Source organism: Balaenoptera acutorostrata, chromosome 18 (genome assembly GCF_949987535.1).
Source record: "Balaenoptera acutorostrata chromosome 18, mBalAcu1.1, whole genome shotgun sequence".
Classification (NCBI taxonomy): Eukaryota; Metazoa; Chordata; class Mammalia; order Artiodactyla; family Balaenopteridae; genus Balaenoptera; species Balaenoptera acutorostrata.
In genome coordinates this window covers 47575328-47598662 of record NC_080081.1, presented here as the reverse complement: position 1 = coordinate 47598662, position 23335 = coordinate 47575328, and the positions used below count along the sequence as shown (strand labels likewise).

The window sequence follows — 23335 nt, the reverse complement described above, 5'->3', positions numbered from 1 at the left end:
TATTTAAAGTGATGAAAAGGAAAAAACTACAACAAAGACTACTCTACCCAGCAAGGATCTCATTCAGATTCGACAGAGAAATTAAAACCTTTACAGACAAGGAAATGCTAAGAGAATTCAGCATCACCAAACAAGCTTTACAACAAATGCTAAAGGAACTTCTCTTGGCAGGAAACACCAGAAGGAAAAGACCTACAAAAAAACCCCCAAAACAATTAAGAAAATGGTAATAGGAACATACATATTGATAATTATCTTAAATGTAAATGGATTAAATGCTCCAACCAAAAGACATAGGCTGGTTGAATGGATACAAAAATCAGACCTGTATATATGCTGTCTACAAGAGACCCACTTCAGACCTAGGGACACATACAGACTGAAAGTGAGGGGATGGAAAAAGATATTCCATGCAAATGGAAATCAAACGAAAGCTGGTGTAGCAATTCTCATAACAGACAAAATAGACTTTAAAATAAAGACTATTACAAGAGACAAAGAAGGACACTACATAATGATCAAGGGATCAGTCCAAGAAGAAGATATAACAATTGTAAATATTTATGCACCCAACATAGGAGCACGTCAATACATAAGGCAAATGATAACAGCCATAAAAGGGGAAATCGACAGTAACACAATCATAGTAGGGGACTTTAAAACCCCACTTTCACCAATGGACAGATCATCCAAAATGAAAATAAATAAGGAAACATAAGCTTTAAATGATACATTAAACAAGATGGACTTAACTGATATTTACAGGACATTCCATCCAGAATCAACAGAATACACTTTCTTCTCAAGTACTCATGGAACATACTCCAGGATAGATCATATCTTGGGTCACAAATCAAGCCTTGGTAAATTTAAGAAAACTGAAATCGTATCAAGTATCTTTTCCGACCACAACGTTATGAGACTAGATATCAATTACAGGAAAAAAAAAAACTGTAAAACTAAAAACACGTGGATGCTAAACAATACACTAGTAAATAACCAAGAAGCCTGAGGGCTTCTGTTCCTGCCCAGTCAGGATGGGGTTAAAGTAGCAGCTGATTAGGGGGTTCTGGCTCACTCAGGCCGGGGGAAAGGAGGGGTACAGAATGCGGGGTGAGCCTGCAGCGGCAGAATGTGATGTTGCAATAGCATGACGTGCGCCACGTGTTCTCCTTGGGAAGTTGTCCCTGGATCACGGGACCCTGGCAGTGGCAGGCTGCACAGGCTCCCTGGGGAGACGTGTGGATAGTGACCTGTGCTTGCACACAGGCTTCTTGGTGGCTGCAGCAGCAGCCTTAGCGTCTCATGCCCGTCTCTGGGGTCCGCGCTGATAGCCGCGGCTCGCCCCCATCTCTGGAGCTCGTTTAGGCGGTGCTCTGAATCCCCTCTCTTCACGCACCCTGAAACAATGGTCTCTTGCCTCTTAGGCAGTTCCAGACTTTTTCCTGGACTCCCTTCCAGCTAGCTGTGACGCACTAGCCCCCTTCAGGCTGCGTTCACGCAGCCAACCCCAGTCCTCTCCCTGGGATCTGACCTCCAAAGCCCGAATCTCAGCTCCCAGCCCCCACCCGCCCTGGCAGGTGAGCAGACAAGCCTCTCGGGCTGGTGAGTGTGGTCTGCACCGATCCTCTCTGTGGGAACCTCTCCTCTTTGCTCTCTGCACCCCTGTTGCTGCACTCTCCTCCGTGGCTCCGAAGCTTCCCACCCCACCTACCCCTGTCTCCGCCAGTGAAGGGGCTTCCTAGTGTGTGGAAACTTTTCCTCCTTCACAGCTCCCTCCCATTGGTGCAGGTCCCATCCCTATTCTTTTGTCTCGATTTTTTTTTCTTCTTTTGCCCTACCCAGGTACGTGGGGAGTTTCTTGCCTTTTGGGAGGTTTGAGGTCTTCTGCCAGCGTTCAGTAGGTGTTCTGTAGGAGTTGTTCCACATGTAGATGTATTTCTGATGTATTTATGGGGAGGAAGGTGATCTCCACGTCTTACTCCTCCGCCATCTTGAAGGTCCTCTCCCATAGAAATGGTTTTAAAGATGGTCCATTTATACCTAGATCACTGGCTCATTACGAAAGATAAAACTCAGGAACTGCCAGGTGGGAGAGATGCAGAGGGCAAGGTATAAGGAGAGGGCTTTTAGCTCCCACACCCTTTCCAGGCTGCTCCCCAAATCTCCGTGTGTTCGCTGTGATATTCACTTTATTGCAGTGGTCTGGAACCAAACCTGCAATATCCTCAAGGTATGCCTATAATTAAAGAGTAAGCGTAGTCGTGAATGAGAACTGGGACCAACCCAACATCACACAGTTGACACACTGACAATAAAGGATACTTTCAGAAAGTAGGAGGAATTTCAGGTATCTGCAACACACTTTGAGAAGATAAGAGCCACTAGAATACTGATTTAGAGTGCTCAGTAAATTCTAGAATACGTTTAATTTAGTTTATGAATTACCACATTTTAGTAATTATCTGTAAGGGGAATGTTTTGGGCTGCACATTACAGAAAACTCTAGCTTAAGTTGGAGTTAAGCTTAAATGGCTTAAGCCGTAAGAATATTGTTTATGTAATAAAAACCTGGATGCACATGGTTTGGGGATTAGATCAGCAGCTTCAAATTTTAGGGCACTTAGTTGATGTTTCTTCCCCGCAGCACAAACATCATGTCCCCAGGCCTCAGAACTAAGAAACAACAGAGTGGCCATGGTGGTGAGAGAGCTCCTCGCACATGCCCGTCTGCTTCTGCCAGGGAGGCAAATCTTTCCTAGAAGCCTACCCATGAGACCTCCAGTAATGTCACATTGACCAGAACTGGGTCCTATGGCTGTGTAAGCTGCAAGAGAGACCAGGAAAATATATAGTTTTTTCTCAGCTTCTAGAGAGAGAGAACTGGGCAAGGAAGGAGGAAGTTAGGAATGACTGTTGGTTAGTTCTTTACTAAGTGCTGGCCATATTACTCCTTGTCTGAAATCCTTTACTTTCTCTATTTCTTACAACATAAAATCAAGACTCCTCATCATGGCACAAGTCTTTCATGAAAGGCCTCCTCTGCCCACCTCTCTAGCCTCATTCCCTACCTTGTCTCACAGGCAATTTGGCTTCTGATCATCATGGATCAACTGCAGCTCCTACATCTCAGCATTCTGTCCTATGCTTTTCTATTCACCCTTTAAAGACATGATCTCTGAGGTATTTTCCAGCCTTCTCTATGACTCCAGTAAAGAGTCATACTCTCCTCTAAGTTCCCATGGCATCCTGTATTCTGCTAAAGCATTTGATCACATTGTTTTGTACCTGCTTGTTTATCAGTCTTCCTCACTAAAACCCGAAGGACAGGGATTTTATTATGCTCATCTTTGTGCAGCACCTTGTACAGTGCCAGGCATGTAATAACAGCGCCATAAAAACTTGCTGAATGAATAAATGAATGGTTCAGTGAAAGAATGAATCATTGGATATTACCTAATCCTTGATGTCCTAGGTATACATGTCCTGGATGTAGGCACAATTTTGTTTCCTCTTTCTTTTTCCTTCAGCAGCTTAGTCCTCCTGCATGTTTTGTCCTGGATACTCGCCTTACCTGTGTAGCACAGAATGGAGAGGCTGCTACTTTGTCTGCCGTCATCCCTTTGCAGGCTTCTTCCTAAGCTTCTGCTCAGTCTGACACCTTGCTGCATTTCCTCTCCCTTTATTTACATAGGTCTCTCTGTGTTATCTGTCTCCAATACCAAGGCTGCACAGTCTCAACAGGCCTCAAAAAGACCCTGTCTGCTGAAGTAAGCCAACCTCATCACTTTGTTACTGATTTCACCAATAGCATTTTTCTCACTCTATTCTTTAACCGGAGAGAATGTTTATCTGCATGAGGAAAGACTGTTATAAAAGGACAGATTGGTTTTCTATCTGAGGATCTTTATCACATCCTTACTTGCCTGGCTCAGTTATGCCTGGAATGGAGTGGGGGTGGGGGTCAGCAGGAAATGTTTCCTCCTTTCTGCCTGTTATTTATTTATGATTTTGAAAATGCTCTCTGACCCTAGGAGCGAGGTAATGCTACTCTTCCCACATGTTCTCACCGACTTTCAAATGGCTTACATACTGATTTCTCCAGACTCTTGACCTAATGTGTTCTACACAATATGAATCTGAGGCTGAATTTCTAGGTGCAAACAGGGTGTAAGAGGTTGAAAGGCTTTGTACTCAGGGCTCAGAATTAAGACAAGCTGAAGGACTTGTTGTCAATGGACAGGGGGACAGAAACAGTGCAGAGGTGACAAGGGTGCAAACCTCTCAGCTACAACCTGAGTTTTCATAACTTGAATTGACTTCAGTATGATTGATTAATTAGGGAACATTATTTACATTTATAGATTGCATTGGCTATAATTGGGCCGAGACTGGGAATTAGCATCAATCAGAACCAAACTGCTGCTCTGGTTGCAGCCAGCATTGTTTAAATGCTTAGGTGATAAGACAATGGATGATGAAGGTGATAAGACCTTCTAAAGAAGGTCTTTAGATAAGCACTGTGCTGATGGTAGCTCTGGTAAAGAAAAGCAATTAGTCCTGTGGTGCAGTGGAACTGGGTTTCCAAAAATATGGGGGAAATTTTAGTTGTCAAAATAACTGGCGTGGTGTGAGAGAATTACTGGCAATTAGTGGGTGGAGACCAGGGATGCCAAACTCACTGCAATGCACCGAACAGATCTACACAAGGAAGAATTGGCTTGCTTCAAATTTAAACACCAAAAGTTACATGTCCCCAGTCTACTCCTGCCCAAAGGATATATATGGCACCTGGAGAAAAAGCAATGCATTGGATTTGTAGCTATACACAAAATTCTTCAAGGAAAACCTTTATTGGGGACATTTTGAAGCCTGAAAGTCTATGGCTCTCTAACCCTCTTTCTCACTGAAACAAATTTTTTTTTTTAGTTTACTTTTCACTCATGTAACAGGTTTCTTAAGAAGGCAACTAACAACCTCTTTTAGCAGGACAGACAATACACATTCCCTTAACCACAAGTGGCTTTAATGTATGTACTTGTCAGTTATCTCCACTTTGGGCAAGTTTTCCATTGAAAAGAAAACCATGGTTGTGCAAGAGGAAAATGTTGGTCAACTTACACTTCTTTTAGATGTTATAAATAAATCTGGAAGTGTCTTTAATTTGCCCTCACTTTAGGATAAAATTTAGCTCAGTACAGTTATTGTTTCTTGGCACTTTAAAAAAAATTATTTATTTTATTAAAGTATAGTTGATTTATGATGTGCTAATTTTTGCTGTACAGCAAAGTGATCAGTTATACATATATATACATATATATATATTATTCTTTTCCATTATGGTTTATTACAGGATACTGAATGTAGTTCCCTGTGCTATGCAGTAGGACCTTGTTGTTTATCCATTCTATGTATAAGAGTTTGCATCTGATAATCCCAAACTCCCAATCCATCCCTCCCCCATTCCTCCTCCCCATTGACAACCACAGGTCTGTTCTCTACATCTGTGAGTCTGTTTCTGTTTCACAGATAAGTTCATTTGTGTCATATTTTAGATTCTGCATATAAGTGATATTTTATGGTATTTGTCTTTCTCTGTTTGTCTTACTTCGCTTAGTATGACAATCTCTCAGTCAATCTATGTTGCTGCAAATGGCATTATTTCATTCTATTTTTATGGCAGAATAGTATTCCACTGTGTATATATATTGATACCACATCTTTATCCATTCATCTGTCGATGGACTTTTAGGTTGTGTTTAAGTCTTGGCTATGTAACTAGTGCTGCTATAAATATAGGGGTGCATGTATCTTTTCAAGTTATAGTTTTGTCTGGATATATGCCCAGTAGTGGAATTGCTGGGTCATATGTTAGTTCTATTTTTAGTTTTTTGAGGAACCTCCATACTGTTCTTCATAGTGGATGCACCAATTTAAATTCCCACCAACAACGTAGGAGAGCTCCCTTTTCTCCACACCCTCTCCAGCATTTATTATTTGTAGACTTTATATGATGGCCATTCTGACCCATGTGAGGTGGTATCTCACTGTAGTTTTGATTTGCATTTCCCTGATAGTTAGCAGTGATGAGCATCTTTCATGTTGGCACCTTTTCTTTTTTTCAATGCATCTTCTCATGCTGCTGAAAAGTCAGCGCTTACGTTAATGCCCATTTTGGAAGTTAATCTGTCTTTTCTCTGTTTACTTCTAAGATTTTCACAGAGTTCTTATGTTTGGTTACTTTATCCTGCAATTTTACTACGTGTTTAAGAGTAAGTTATTTTTATTTATCTTGTTCAGAATAATGTGTGCTCCTTTACTCACTTCTGGAAATCTCTTAGCCATCTGTCTTCATGCCCAGATCTTTTTATTCTATCTATTACTTCTCCTAACTCTTCTTTAATATCATATATCTTTTTATTTCTCTGTGCTGTGTTCTGAGTTATCTCCATAGATTTATCTTTCAATTCACTAAATTTTTCTTCTATCTAAAGAGATCTAAATTATTATTTAGCGTCTATTGATTTTTTTAAGTGACTCTGTTCTTTCCTTTTTATCATTTTTTTAATAGTCCAACTTGTTTCAGTGTTAATGAACTGCTCGTTGAAATCTATATCTATATCTATATCTATATCTATATCTATATATATACATATATACACACACACTATGTTTTTGAGCATTTTAAAATTGTTTACATTAAAGTCCCCTTTAGATTTCTTTATTGTCATATTTGTGAAATCTCCAGTTTTTGGTGGGGCTTTGGTTTCTCCCCTTCGGCTTCTCTTTTTGGCCACTAAATTTCTCATATAATTACTGCTTATAAGACTCATTTTTCCATAAGACTCATTTTTTTTGTTTGTTTGTTTGTTGCAGATTTTATTAGTTACTAGCTTAACACCAGTTTATATTGACTATCAGCTTTATAACTAACTTCAGAACTGGATTAGAAATAAGATTGTCAGCAGTCAGCAAGGAAAAGGTGAATATCTGCCATTTTTAAAAAAAATGTGTTTAACATGTTTAGAACTCTTGATTTAGAAAAGAAATACTGTTAAACATTTTCGTAATGGAGAAAGATTCTGCGTTGATGCAGCAATAATATAACAACAATACAGAAACTTTAAAAATGTCTATTCTGAAATTAAACATTTTAAAACCCAAAGGAAAATTTAATAATGGCAATTAAAAGACCTATGGGTTTAATGTTGTCTCAAGTTTTATGTGCAAGTCTGCAAGATAGAAGTCTAGTTTAATAATTGGACAGATTAGTTGTACTAACCTTTGTTTTACTGGTGAATTATTGGGGTACATATAGAAACAAGTTAAGGGATGGTACAGCCATGAATCATATTGACACAAAAACCACTAGGCAGCTTCAGAACTCGGGAAATAGTGGAGAGTCTAAACTGAAATACCGACGGCAAGATTTGTAGGTGCTGTAGACAAGTGCAGTGCTTTGAAGTTCCTAAATAGCTTCAACATAGTTGGCTGGGAGCATGCCGGTCCTGCCAGTCCTCTGCACGGTGCCATACATCCAACCTTCATCAACAGCTTGAACGTTTACAATGGCATCTCCATCTTTGAAGGACACCTCATCTGCATCTGCAGCCATATAGTCATACATGACATGGAAGATTTTTCCAGCAGTAGATGGATGAGATGGGATGGAGGATACCATTGTCTGCTGGGTAGCAACTGAAGATGATCGTTGCTGTGGGAGCTCTGTGGTTTTTGCATGTTTGTAAGCTGGTGAGGTTGCAGAGAAGAAGACGCCCCCGTCGCTGTAGGTGGAGAGGTGGGCATCTTCTGAATGCTCGGACTTCTCCTCGCCGCTGCTGACGCTCAGCGCGCTGGCAGATCGAGACTGCTCCCGGCTCCGGCACTGAGCTTGTGCATTAATCATGTGTAAGCTTCGGGACTGAATGTTGTCTTCTGCTGGATCATAGTCAAAAACTGAGCCAGGATTTGTACGCCAGACACGTAAACCTGTAGTAGTTTCCTGATCCTGGTCATTCCGTTTTTGTTCCATTTCTACCACTTTTCTCTGAATACCTCGGTAGTTAATGTCACTGAAGTCCTGTGTGTTCTTCTTTACTCGTTCAGTGATGGGGTCTATCACCACTGGTGTGAAGCAACCCTTGTGTTTCTCGAAGTCTTCATGATATTTCACCGTTGAGATGTGGCGTTGGATCTTCCTCACCCGTCTCATCTCTGGCGTGTCCAAGACATAGGCAGCTTTGCCTTGTATTTGTTTCCGGAAGCTATCAGAATAAAGCACCGAGCTAAAGTTCTCTTGATTGTGTTTGGCTCTCTCAGCCTCTGGAGTGACAGGGGTTGGAATGCTTGTTCTCAAGTTTTCTTTGTACAAAACCGAGCTGATGTGCTTCTGTGTCTCCTTGACGCGCTTCACTTCAGGCAGGTCTGGGATGGGGGTTCCTTGTCCAACCGCCTCCTTATACTTCACCGAGCTAATATGGTCCTGGGTTTGCTTCACCCTCATCATCTCAGGTGTCTTTCCAATCGCCGTTCCTGGTGAGACATCTTCTTTATATAAAACCGAGCTGAAATTCTTTTGATTTTCTTTAACACGCAGTATTTCTGGTGTGTCTTGAACAACTGTAATTTTAGACTCATAAGACTCATTTTTCCTGGCAGTTTCACATGGGTCTGGAAGGCATTCCTCACAGGTAGTTTCACATTGCCTGGACTGAGGTTCTGAACTAATTATCATGTTTTTTTAGTTTTTTTGCATATTGTGGGTAGAGTGAATTTAGATCCTTTCACTTGAGCATAGATTTGATTCCTCCGTGTGGACTATTTCCTCCTAATCCCAGGCAGATGGCTGTCTCGGGGCTGTCAGACCCGTGGCAGGACAATTCTTTCTCACCTTCTACCTTTAGGCAGGGAATGGAGTTCTTGCTGTGCAAGGATCTGCACTTTGAGTCTCATGTCCACAAAGCATCAAGACCCTGATTATGGTATCCTGGTGCCTCGTGGACAGTGCAACTTTATTTCTTTTTACTCTAAGCCTTTAAATTCCTTCTTCATTTATGTAGCCTGGAGATTTTTTTTCTAGTGTTGAGGTTGGCTACATACTATTAAAGTAATGTAAAACATTTTATTAAGATGTCTGTATTTTCGTTTTTGTTGGAGAAATAGAGGGGTTTTCCTCTTCTGTGTAGCCTACCATTTTAACTGGAAGTCATTCCAGGCCTTTTTTTCTACCCCAAATGTTTTATACTCTGAGAGAGATTTGGTGTGCAAGAAATGGTTCTCAAATTGTTCTATAATTAATGTATACACTGTATTTTGGCCAATTTGAACCTTGTATAAAGGAGCTTCAAATCAACATTATGAAAAACACATAGAGCAAGAAACCAGTGCTGATTTGGTGGTGTGTCAATTTGCTTACTCATTTTATAGTGGAATTTCTTTTTCTCTTTTTCACCACTTAATTGCCTGTTAGGCTTATCTGAGAAATTGATTCTTTATAGTTCTGTAATTAAGTGAAGTAGTCTTGGGCTTTGGTCTCAGTAGATTCTGGGTTTAACTCTAACTGTGCCATGTTCAAATGTTCAGGTCACATAATAGGCACTCAATAATCACTTGCTGAAAGATGAAATGAATGAATGCATGATCTTATTGAATATCAGTTTGCCCCAATTAAAATATGAATAATAATAGTAACCACCTTATAGGGCTTTGAGAATCAAGTGAGCTCATCCTTGTAAAGAATCCAACATAATGTTTAGCATAGAATAAGAGCTCAATAAATGTTCTCTATTATATTGCATAGAGTTACATATAATGCACATCTCAGGGCACGGACATAGAAGAATTTAAGTAATTATGCATTCTTTACTTTCTCTTTTATTTCTCCTATCACTTCCATAATCTCTATCTTCTTTAGAAAAATGTCTACTCTTTATAGGGTTGTGCTTATAGATGGTAATAAGATCCCAATTTGAATTGATAGTTCTGATTTCTCTCCAGCCTAAATTTCTGGGGAAAAATAATCTGACACTTTGTATATTAATGACAATGGAACTCCAGATAAGAATTTATTAAAGTATTAGAAAAATTGAACCAAGAAAGCAGAAACTAAATAGAGGTCTAGCATCTCTGTTCAGTGGAAATACCATATCATATTATTCTAAAAGAAAAAAAGGCTTTCCTGATTTAACAGATATTAAAAACAAGGGAGAACTTTTTTCAAAAGAGTTCTGATTTTCACTTGTTACTTTTTTAAAGGGAGTTACAATATCTTAAAGAAAATTAGATCATAATATAGTTTTGTGCCATTATATTCTCTTTAGTATTCAACTACAATTTATGTAATTTAAACTATAAATTTTAGAATTCTATTGTATTTCCTTGCTCAATAATAAATACAGAAAGTTATAGTGCCATCTTGTGAAAAAGATGCAGAACTGCATTGTATTACCTTAATTGACTAAATTGAATAGGTAGAGAAAGGGCTATAGAGCTAGAGTTGTGTATAGTAAAGATTAATCAGCATATTTCTGTTAACTTAGCTAGACTTAATGTTAAAAGAAATAGAATGTAGGTGGGTTTTCCACCCTCCCAGATTTTTCTGCAGCATGGATAATAGCCAAAGAGGAAAGGTTAACGTACTGAATTGAAACCATGCAAGAGGACTTACCAAATTTCAGACCATTTTGATTCCACAGGGAGAAAGAAGAAGAGAAATAAATTATGCCTGATGCTCTGAATTGCAAAGCTATGTACATGATTGAACCAAAGTGGTTGCTAAACACAATTGAGAGAAGAGAGAATTGCTCTGGATAAACGCCTGCACTGTGTACACACCAGAGCCTATATGAGGCAGGGACACCCTCTACTTGTCATAGAAAAGAAATCTGGGGAGCTGACAGAGGTTATTGTAACTTACAGAAAAGAGTTATCCTATATGAATAAAAGTGACTCCAGAATATTTACTTTGTTACAGGAAGAGCCAGGAAATATTTGTTTTTAGGCTCAATATGAGGCACGCTAAGTTCCAGGGCCTTTGAATGATTTGATACAATAGATACAAACTGCTACTTGCCCACTGATTCTGGAGCGCTCTTCTTGCCTGCTTATATTAGAACCTCCCACATGCATGCATGTTGAAACAGCTGGACATTGTCATCAGGTGGTGCAGAGATCTGGTGAAGGATTTGAATTTGAGGTTCAACAGGGGGCTAAAGGGAAAGAACCAAGAAAGACTGTGCTGCCGAATCAGATCTGGCTGCTCGCTGCTCAAAGATCAACACTCGAGAGAGGCAAATGTTGGTAGATAGGAAAGTTGCTTTTAATTGAATGCCGGCAATCTGGGGAGATGGTGGACTCAGTGTCCCCCAAAAACACCTCCGAAGATTATGCTTGGCCATGAAAGATTTAAAGGGAAAAGGGGAAGTAATCTCAGTTAATCACTGAGATGGGGGTCAGAGTCATTGCCATCCCCCACTGTGTGCAGGCTTATTGACTTCTTGTTATTTTTCTTTAGATGCTCTCTTGTTCACTCAGTTTGTTCACACAGTTGGCAAGATTACTGAAGGGAAAGCTAGGGAGGAGATCTGGTCATCTGTTAGTTACTTATTCTTTACTTCTACTTCTTTTATCTGTGGGAAGAACCAACAGGTTAGGCAAGGTATTGTGTGACCAAAAGATTTGAAAGGTGTGCTCAGCGGAAGATGAGTAGAGTGTAGGGGCGCCTAGTTTAAGGTTAGTGACAAAGCAGAAGGGGCCTCCTGTAGAGAAAGAGCTCTTTCCTGCCAAAAGCTGCTTACAATTGTTCTTGTTAGGATGGGCCAACAGAGAGAAAGAAAATGAAGACGAGAAGACAGAATCTGGGAAGCAGTGAAGGTCAGAGGTGGGAGGTGATTAGGTCAGGTGAACGGGTGGTAATAGCACTCAAAATGAAATCTCACTTTTGTGGTATCATTTTTATGGCCAAAAGATAGCTTCTAGGAAGTATGCTGAAGAAAACACCAAGGATAAAGAAAAGACAAGAGAATAGTAATAATGAAAGGCTTCATTTGAAAAAAAAAATTGGATTATTTCCTTCTGATCCTGCTCCTATTACCAATATTTTGAGTTCCTTCATTGATTTGAAGGTCCATGGGAGTTGTCAGATAAATAATTTCACTGCCTCCACTCCCTCCTATATGTTTAAGGAAGTGGTCCTGCACATGCAGTGAGGCATGAAACTGAAGGAATTTTATTCCTAAAAACTTGCTTTGAATTTTCTTGCCTCCATGGATTTAACTTGATCCTTTAATGCTATAATAATTTGGTTTCATATTGAATGTCCTCTGGGCTTTCATTGTCATTTATTTTTTTAAGAAGTTTTCCATGAGTTCAAAATAATCTTTCTGGTGAAAAGGCGATTCAATTATAGAGACAGCATAAAAGGAACCCAACATGATACAATTCTCTAGTGAGATCAGATCTTCTGCTAAACCCAGATGATGTTATAAAACCAAGATTTGTATTTGCATTTTGAGACACTCGACTGAAAGGCTTGATCAGAACATAAAGCATCAAATAAAAGTGAATCTTTCATCTACCTAAGGCAGAGCTGAATTTAAGAGTTTGACTCATCTAGAGCCATAAGTTGCCCTGACATGCCATTTAACCAGATTTGAAAGCACATTTGATAGGCACCAGATCTCCTTCTACTCATAGGCAGAGGAGAAAATGTCCAGTTCCTTCCACATCATGGAGGAGATTTCCCACACCACAGGAATGGCTAACACACCTTCCCAAACTTACCACAGTAGTGAGTAGATTCAGCTGTAACTAGTTTCATTTTAAACGGCACCATCCTCTGAAGACCTAACTGCTGATACAATATTTAAACTATGGTTCCACCAGTTAATGGTAATGTGACTTCAATCTCTCTGTTTCAGTTTTATTCAAATGGGATAATATGAGTACCCATTTCATAGGCTTTTATGAGATATCACAGTGCTTGGCATATTTTAAGCTTTTCATGCATGTTAACTATTATTATGATTTATACAAAGAATCAACATATAAGTGTAAATGTATAACATGTATATGTTTATATACTACTAGTGTTCATAAGGATGAGATCATAGAATCTGGCATTGTATGCCTGGAAAATTGAATTTCCTGAGGGTGACTGATAACCATGGATGAGAAATTAGAAGCCAGGATGAAGGAATTCTACAAAGGTTTAAGTGAAACAAAGGAGAAGTATGAGGGAAATAGTGGTGCAGAAAGATGCTTTTGTAGACATAGGAGAACATTAGTTGGAGTAGGTGTGTAGCAAATGTTTAGAGTAGGAGTTGATGGCAGAGGTTTAAAGCAGGACCAGAAATACTGAAATGAATCAGGAGCAGTCTAGGGGAGGTTACTGAGGAAGCAGTGCAGACCAGAGAAATTTGGGAAACCTCTTTCCATTCTCAGTTTCTCACGTATTTATCATAGCATCTGTAACTTTATTATTTGTTTATATTTCAGTCTTTCTCTAGGGCTATTCAAAATGGACTCACCTGGGAGACTTTTAGAAATGCAGAATCTCAACCCCACCTCTGACCTATTGCACCTGCAGTTTTAACAAATGCCCAGGTATTTCTTATGCAGTCAGTTTGAGAAGCACCGCTTTCCTAAACTTTAAGCTTCTAGCATGGTGCCTGGCACTTAGTCAATGCTTAATGGAAGTTTACTGAATGAATGAAGTTGAATTCCTGGAGGCCACCAAACAGAGTTTCAGGTGGAGATGGAAAATGGCATTTTAACGCCAAACCAAAGCCTTCACCTAGAGCTAAACTTCTACAGTGACTACAGAAACTAAAAAAAATCATCTGCCTTGTCCAAGGGGTAGAAATAAGGTTCTGTAAGAGGAAAAATAGAGGATTGGAGCTGGGATGCAGGTGGCCCTGTGAGAGAAGCCCAGGAAATAACCCACAGAGACCCTGTGAATATAGCTCCTATCATGAGACTCCTTCCACAGCACTACATGTATTATGTTCTTAAAACAAATGATTCCTTGTGTCCTACACTGAGGGAGACCATGTGTGGTAGTGGCAGAGACCTGAGTGGGGGGCAGGCAATTCCGCACTACTTCTAGAGGAGGTAGGTTATCAGGGAGCTTTGTTTAGAGAATTGCCTCAGGTATCTGAAATTGCAAAAGGATTAAGTGGAAGAGGCCCCTAACCTGTTCCTCCTGGACCACATTTTTAGATGCACATAGAAATTGCTGCTTAAACAAGATAGTTCATCTTAATATCTGCTTTTGGAGTTGAACCTAACTCACTGGGGTGTGCTGACAAGGATTTTGAAGTGTTCTCTCAAAATATAAATTTAAAATGTTCATTTTCCAGGCTTCCTTTTTAAAAACAGTATCCCTAATTAGGAATTTGGGAGTAACATAGACCTGCTATTATATATAAACAACAAGGACCTACTGTATAGCATAGGGAACTATACTCAATATTTTGTAATAACCTATATGGGAAAACAATCTGAAAATATATATCTATCTATCTGAATCACTTTGCTGTACACCTGAAACTAACAACATTGTAAACACTGTAAATCAACTATACTTCAATAAAAAAAAATTTTTTTTAAGTATCCCTGTGTTTTAACTCAGCTTTGAAAAACCAGAATCACCTTCCATCCTTTCCCCTAACATAAAATCTACCCTTAATTCTTGCCTAATCTCTGTCTTGCATAAGTTTCTCCTTTTACTTTTGTAGAGGCGCTCCTCTGATTCAGAAGTCTGGAACAGTCTCAGTGCTGGAAATTTGGCACCAAGATTGTGTCTCTGGTGTCGGGTGGAACTGGTCTTGGCTTCCTGCTCCATTCCTTGTTATATGCATGACCCTAAATTACTTACCCTCTCTGCTTCAGTTTCCTCATTTGAAAAATGGCAATAATGGTGGCATTTTCCCTCAGAGAATTGTCACATAGGGGTAGGATAGTGCTTGTGTGTAAATTAAATGTATACTAGTGGCTAGGAGCACAGATTCTGGAGCTGAACTGCTTGGGTAAATGCTCCACTACTGCTAGCTCTGTGTCCTGAGGCAAACTGTATCACCAGTCCATGACTCAGTCTTCTTATTTGAAAAATGGTGATAATGATAGTATTTACCTCGTAAAGGTTTAATGAGAATTAAATGAGCAAAGTGCTTCACAGTGTTTGGTGCATTGTAAGTGCTATACATGTGTTTCTTAATTTAAAAAATGCACACAAGATGTGCTCAATAATTGTTTTTCTACTGACTGTCCTTATTTTCATCACTGCATCAATTCATCCCATTGATCCCTTATGAATCTTCCTAAAACACCTCTCTCAGCATTAGTTAGAATGGTATGGCCACAAATAACAGGAAACCTAACCAGTAGCGGCTTAAACTATAATGTATCTACTGTTTATTTAACTGGTCATCTGGGAGAAGGCAGTCCAGGAATTGATTCAACAGTTCAATAATGTCATCAAAGACCCAGGCTTCTCAAATCCTCAGTGTGTGAGAGATCTTTCTTCAAGATTGCTGCTGAAGCTCTAAGCACGGTATCTGTACACAACAGAATTCACAGGATGAGTTCAGCAAGGGGAACCAGATGGAGGAGAGAGCAAAATGATTTTCCCTTTGTATATCTTTCTCTTTTAAAAAATTTTATTTTCCAGAAGCACTCAGTAGATTTTCCTTACAACTCATTGCTCAGACTTGGGTTACATTGTTAGAGCTGGTGGTCTTCATCCCTTGAGGCTGGGCAAGCCAAAGGAAGGATGGAGGTGGGGAGGTATTAATAGTGTCTGCCACAGTTTCATCAAGTCACTTTCTTGCCCTGCTTTAAAACCTTTTCATGGCACCTCATTGCCTGCCAAAAAAGCTCTAGCCTTCTTAGTTAGGTATTGAGACTCCTCCATGAGATGTGGCCCTTCCATTTTCTCCATGGGTTCACCTCCTTGGGCCTCTTCCTTAAGTCTATTCTGGTTCCAAGCCATCCTATCAGCCATGACCTACACTGCCTTGTATTTTCCTGCCCTCCTCTCCCCATGTCTTATTGCCTGTAATATGTTTGTCAGTTCTCCCTTTCCAACCACCGTGACATACATGTTTCCCTGCTCATCTCTGCATGTAAAAATGCAACCTTTTCTTAAAGGTCCAGATCAAATGCCTTCTCTTCTACTGAAAACTTGTCTTATCCTCCAAAGCAGAAAGACCTTTCCTTCCTTCACATTCCTCATGTTTTTTGTTTTTTTTAAAAAATTTTATGTATTTTTGCCTGCGTTGGGTCTTCGTTGCTGCACGCAGGCTTTCTCTAGTTGCAGCGAGCAGGGGCTACTCTTCGTTGTGGTGTGCAGGCTTCTCATTGCGGCAGCTTCCCCTGCTGCGGAGCACGGGCTCTAGGCGTGCGGGCTTCAGTAGTTGTGGCTCGCGGGCTCCAGAGCGCGGGCTCAGCAGTTGTGGCGCATGGGCTTAGTTGCTCTGCGGCATGTGGGATGTGGGATCTTCCCGGACCAGGGCTCGAACCCACGTCCCCTGCATTGGCAGGCGGATTCTTAACCACTGAGCCACCAGGGAAGTCCCCCTCATGTTTTTTTTTTTTTTTTAATTTATTTATTTTATTATTTTATTTAATTTATTTATTGTTTCTGGCTGCGTTGGGTCTCTGTTGCTGCACGCGGGGCTTTCTCTAGTTGCAGTGAGTGGGGGCTTCACATTGCGGTGGCTTCTCCTGCTGTGGAGCACGGGCTCTAGGCATGCAGGCTTCAGTAGTTGTGGCATGCAGGCTCAGCAGTTGTGGCTCGCGGGCTCTAGAGCACAGGCTCAGTAGTTGTGGCACACGGGCTTAGTTGCTCCGTGGCATGTGGGATCTTCCTGGCCCAGGGCTTGAACCCATGTCCCCTGCATTGGCAGGTGGATTCTTAACCACTGAGCCACCACGGAAGCCCCATGTTGTTTTATGTTACTTAAATACTCTGTGCTATTTTTATTATGGAAAGAGGCGATATATTTTTCACCTGTATGTCCCACTTCTCTCAGCTATGCTTAATAATTATAATAACAATTATAAAACTTTATTGTTTACTATTTGATGGGCATGTAGGACATTTTGAACACTTTACATATATCATCTCATCACACTAACCTTTTAAAAGTGTGAATATTTCCTTTATGATGAGGAGTAAACTGAAGTTAAATGAGATTTAGTGACAACTTAAGGTCACCAGACTTTAAGCGGTTGTGTTTAAGTATTTAGTGGCCTGTATTTTCAAACAGTATACTGTATGCCTCCTTAATGTAATACTTTTCAAAGCAGTAAGTCCTCATTACATTTTTATTTAAATGAATGAAAGAATATTTGTATAAGTTGGCTAATAAATATCACCAGTCTACATAATATGTGCCCTGCACCTGCTTCTCTCCCCCCTAAGATTAACCCCGAGAAACAAAATTGTGTTTTTAATGTAGATAATATTATCTGAATACCTCCCACAACCTTTCTCATTTTGCCTTAGCTATGTAGTCTTTTATTCATTCAACAAAAACAAATACCTGTATTAACTGAGCACATATTGCTTGCATGTGTCAAGCAGTGTGCTAAATCATAATACTTTGGGCTCCATCTAACCACTGTAATAGAAAGCAGCTTAAACTACAGTGGTCTTTATTATCTCCCTTAACAATTGGTTGGTGTTTGCTAGGTATGTGCAGCAGCTTAATGATGTTGAGTCTCCGGATTGGTATCTCTGCAATTTGCTAGAACTTTCCCTCATGATTACAATCTGCTGCTGCAACTCCAGATATCACATCTTCATATAATTTACAGAAGATTTTCCAAATTTCTTGTTGTATCTCAATGGTTAGAATTGGATTACTTACCTGCTCCTAGACCACTAGTCCCATCTTCCCCGAGATCAAGAATCTCTTGAAACCTGAGCTAAATTGAGAGTCTGCTATGTAAGAAAGAGGGGAAGGGAAATGGTTTTCAGTCACCAACAAAAATTGTTTTTCCAAATGAGTAATACAGAGATGAATAAAAGGGGCATAAATCCTGTCCTGATGAAGCTGACTCCTGGCAAGATAGTAAAATTTTTAAAAAAGTAAAATTATACATTGCTATGAATGATGAGAAAGAAATAAACAAGGATCCGTGAAGTAGACTGATGTCTACTTAAAGCAAGGTGTTTCTGGAAAGACCTCTCTATTGAGGTGACGTATAAATTAAGACCAAAGATGAGAATGAATCAGTTACATGCAGAGCATAGAGGAATGTGTGTTTGTGTGTGTGTGTGTGTGTTAATCATGTTTTATATATATATATATATATATATTTTTTTTTTTTTTTTTTTTTTTATTTTTAAATTTTGTTTTGGCTGTGTTGGGTCTTCGTTTCTGCGCGAGGGCTTTCTCTAGTTGCGGCGAGTGGGGGCCACTCCTCATCGCGGTGCGTGGGCCTCTCACTATTGCGGCCTCTCCTGTTTCGGAGCACAGGCTCCAGACGCACAGGCTCAGTAGTTGTGGCTCACGGGCCTAGCTGCTCCACAGCATGTGGGATCTTCCCAGACCAGGGCTCGAACCCGTGTCCCCTGCATTGGCAGGCAGACTCTCAACCACTGCGCCACCAGGGAAGCCCCATGTTTTATATTTTTTGCATCTTAGGATGTTTTCACATTCTGGGTTCTTACAGACCCAGGGAAAGGCTGCCCCTCCCAAGGCTGGCCAATTCTTAGAGACAGCAAAGGGCTGGGCTGGGAGCATGACTTCCATATGCAAACCAAGCAACCAACCTCAATCTGTACACCCAAACACCCCCTTTATCTAGTTCTCACACACCAAGTCAATATTTCCCCTGCTCTAAATCATCCCAGGGCCAGGTACTAGGCAACTAGAGACCACTCCTCTAGCCCAAAGCCTGCCAAACTAACCGATCCTCAACTCTTTACTCTGCCCTGCCTTGTCTTTCTCGTGGAAACGTCAATAAAGGCTTTGGTCTAGGCTTTCCTCTGGCTCCTGTCTTCTGCCTCCTGACCAAAGCCTAGCACTTTCCCTTTGCCTTGAGTGCTGTGGTGCATGTGCCCCTCTCTCTTGGGAAATGTAAGTAATAAAAATCTTCTTTCAATGGCATTAACTTCTCCATGTTGTCACTTAGCTACCTTCATAAATTAATACCTGGGCACTAAGCAGTGTGGAAGCAAGTGCAAATACACTTGATGAACACTGGAGAAAATAAAAGAAAGCAAGTGTGGCTGTTGACTAGTTGGTATTAGAAGATTGGAGAGGGTGAAGACTTATGGCTGTCTACCAGAACCCATTCTCCTCTTCTTTTACAGCACTACAATGTAGCTAGGTAAATGAATGCCCAACTGCTTTGTGTTTCCCAGGTTCCTTTCACTTATGTGGGGCCAATAGAATGTCAGTAGGCATGATGGATAATACTTTAGAGACAATGCCTCAGACAATGGATGTGCTTCCTTTATCCTCTCTTTTTATCCCTTCTCACTGGCTGCACCCTCTTTGTGGCAGTGACTCAGCTTTGGACAGTTGTATGAGGACAACACTCTAGGACACTTGCTCTCAAAGTGTTGTCCCAGATGGGCAGCGTCAGCATCACTCAGAAGCTTGTCAGAAATGCATACTCGGGCTTCCCTGGTGGCACAGTGCTTAAGAATCCGCCTGCCAATGCAGAGGACACGGGTTCGAGCCCTGGTCCCAGAAGATCCCACATGCCACGGAGCAACTAAGCCCGTGCGCCACAACTACTGAGCCTGCGCTCTAGAGCCTGCGAGCCACAACTACTGAGCCCACGAGCCACAACTACTGAAGCCTTCACGCCTAGAGCCTGTGCTCCACAACAAGAGAGGCCACTGCAATGAGAAGCCCCTGCACCGCAACGAAGAGTAACCCCCACTCGCCGCAACCAGAGAAAGCCCACATGCAGCAACGAAGACCCAACGCAGCCAAAAATAAATCAATAAAATAAAATAAATTTATAAAAAAAAAAAAAAAAAAGGAAAAGGAAATGCATACTCTCTAGTCCCAACACAGACCTACTGAATCAGAAATTCTGAGGATGGGGGCAAGAAATTTGTGTTTTAGTCCAAGTGATTCTGATGCATGCTCAAGTTTGAGAACCACTATTTTAGGCGCAAGAGCAGACATAAAAGGAAGAAACCCAAGTACCTGAATGTTCACATGGCATAAAGCTGGGCATATGAATCTGGAGCTCAGGAGAAAGTTGTGGGTGGGAGATTATCAATTTAGGGTGCTATTCAAAGCCACAGGAACACGTGAGATAACCAAGGGAGAGAGTCAGAGAAAGAAGGAGAAGAAGACTGAGGATTGGGGCATGGGTAGCTCCAACATTTAGAGAAAGGGAAGGGGAAGAGGAGCCTGAAAAGGAATCTGAGAAGTGGGGACAAAAGAGGCAGAAAGCAAGCTAAGAGTGAGGTCATGGAAATTAAGAGGGTAGAGTGTTTCAGAGGGGAAGTTGGGGCCCCTCTGCTCAATGCAGAACCTCTCCCCTCCTCATTGAGTAGCAGCAATGCCTTGTTGAACAACTGACCCTAACTCAAGGGTGGGTCTGACTGAGTTAAAGTAACCCTCCCCACGTCCTCCACCCCCTGCCAGCAATGTTTGCTACGAGAATGAATGTAAGGCCAGTTCTGGCCAATAAGATCCTAGAAGTGTACTAGTGACTTATGTGAACATCCTTCCGTTCTTTTGATAGAGAACAACAGGAAGCCAGTGTCTGTCTCTCCCACTGGATGGAAATAATATAGCCCTTGTTGTTACTGGAGGTCATATCATGACCACAAAGGACCATGATGTCATAATTTTAAGGCCATAAATTTCCTTATTTGTAAAATGGGGATAATGCTAGTATCTACCTCACAGAGGATGAAGCTGGCTCTTTGGACACTCATGCAAAGAGATTAAAGGAACTAAAGCCCTTGATGACACGGCTGAGCTGCAAAATCAACCAAAGCAAACTTTCTGTTTGTGAGCTAATACATTTCCTTATTTCATCAGTTTAATTTAGGATTTCTGTTACTTGTAGCTGGAAGCAGCTTATCTGATACAGTGATATATGAAGGCGATTTCTATTTTTAATTGTCAGACAGTCACCAATTTGTTACAAATTCTCAAGAAAGATTATTTGTGTGAAGTATTCTTCAACCAATGTTGTAAAGCACTTTTCTAATAAAAGGAAATCCACAACCTAATCTTATAAGACAACAACAAAAAAATCAGCTTAGGAATAACTGATTAAACATTTTGCTTACCTTAGAATGGATATATATTTCCTTTTAATGTATTCTACAATTCAAGTCATATTTTATTAAAACATTTATTAAAACATCAAGTCACATTTATTAAAACCTCAGTGAAACTAATTTTTTGAACTCTCATTTGGCAGAAAAAATGCAAATATTGAAAGTCTATGTCTTATCCCTCTCCACCTTGAGTAATTGTAGGGATTGAAAATTAGGTCTAGGAAAAGAACATCTTGAATTTTAAATATGCAAAGTACTATAAACATGAAATATATGCACACAAAGTCAATGGTTTGACTGGTTGAAATATTGATATCTTAATTTCAATGAGAAAATCGATCTATTAAAATACAATGAAACTTAATACTTCAAATTAATTTTATTTACTACTGGAACAGTAGTGGAGGTTGTAGAAAGAATGTTCATCTAGAAATCAGGAGCTTTTTGAATTAGTTCCACCCTTCCCACCAGGTCTGTAGTCTCAGATACATAATTAACCTCTTGTTACCTTATCTAAGGAGAATGAGGAGAGGTTAATCTTGGTAACCTGTAAAGTTCTTCCAGTTCTGTAATTCTATAATTTAAATTGTTATCTTAAATCTCTAAAGTGAAAATAACTAAAGGCACATTTTTATAAACGTGTTCTATGTAATCTACTCTATTTCTAATTCCAAATTGGTAATTGTTTTCTTTTCGTAACTCAGTCTCTTTCAAACATTTCTATTTGTAATTATTTACTAGGAGCAGGTAGAAAGCTTTCATATGGATGAGTTTTAATTAAATACCTGTGTGCCATGCACTGGAAAGACATATTTTAAAGAGAGGTGCAAATAGACTGTCACAATGAAAAAAGAAACTTTCCTCTTTCTGGTGCCTAGAAAGAGGATTAAAATTAAGCATGACTCTAAAACCAGCAATGTATTTCATAAATCATGAGATTATCATTAACAATATTCTTATTAAAAATGCCACTGTTGACATTCTCACTTACAGCATGATAAGGGCTGCATCAGCAGGATTAGTTTTGTGGTGTGAAGTGCTTAGTATTTGGTTTGTACTGGTGTCTTTTAAGACAAACATGCTTCATTCATCCAATGACAGAAGTTAGCCATATGCAAATGTGGGCAACAAAGATGATTTCCTATGTATGTTCCCCAATATTAATAGATAAATGTTATACTTATTTCCTTTGATCTACTGTTAGTTCCTCTTAGCTCTCGCTTCACTCCCCCCCCCACAAAAGAGATGTATATTGCGCATAATTATTGGGCATTTTCTTACTAAATTCTCTGTCTTCTCTAGTGTTAAAAGGCAGTAGTAGTACTTAACCTTTGGCTTGATAAATGTGATTCAATTGAGTTAAACTGCTGTTCTTCTACAGCTTAGAAAGTAAAATACCAATATAAATATGTGGTAATTATCACCGGAACTGTTCATTTTTAACTATTAAATTTAAACAAAGAACAATTGCTGTTTGTTCATGCAAAACAAACAGTGCCTGCTTAAGATCTTTTTGATTAATCTGCCTCCCTGCATGCAGATCTAGGAGAAAACACTGCCTCAGGCTCAGCACGCACATCAGTGAAATGGAAAAAGCTTTGCTGTCCCAGTCAATTGTTAGGGTTTTCCCAAAGCAGGGGTTTAGTGGTAAACAACGCAGGATCAGCTGGGGAAGGGGATGCGAAATGCCGGGGAACAGGTCAACACACCCAAGGCATGGCAAATGTAGCCTAATTCTAGAACTAGCACCAGAAAAAAGGGAGGAAGGTGGTTGAATAGGTGAGAAAAGTAACTGTTATCAGACACAGTGCCAAATCATACTCGAAAGTGCATCCAAGACAAGTATAATGAGAAGGAGGAAACTTTTAAAACTAAAACTCCTGGCAGAGGCACTGCTGTGAGTACGAGGGCCAGACACATGTCCCTGGGGGTGTGCTCAGCATGTTAGGTCACCTGGGAGGACACCAGTAGGTGAAAAAGGCAGATGGATTCAGACTGTAAAGGCTGCATTGGAGACCCTCATGCTCCCAGAGCCTCCCAGCTTGAATAAAAATCCAGACAATCACAACC

At 40.2% G+C, this 23335-nt stretch overlaps 1 protein-coding gene across 1 annotated transcript; it reads right to left on the bottom strand.

Annotated features, from left to right (window-relative positions):
- Positions 1-7117: 7117 nt before the first annotated feature.
- Positions 7118-8734, bottom strand: LOC103010142 (nebulin-like). The gene has a single exon (XM_028163546.2). It carries the CDS (start codon positions 8732-8734, stop codon positions 7469-7471), a length of 1266 nt encoding a protein of 421 aa, XP_028019347.2. The 3' UTR covers positions 7118-7468.
- Positions 8735-23335: the final 14601 nt, after the last annotated feature.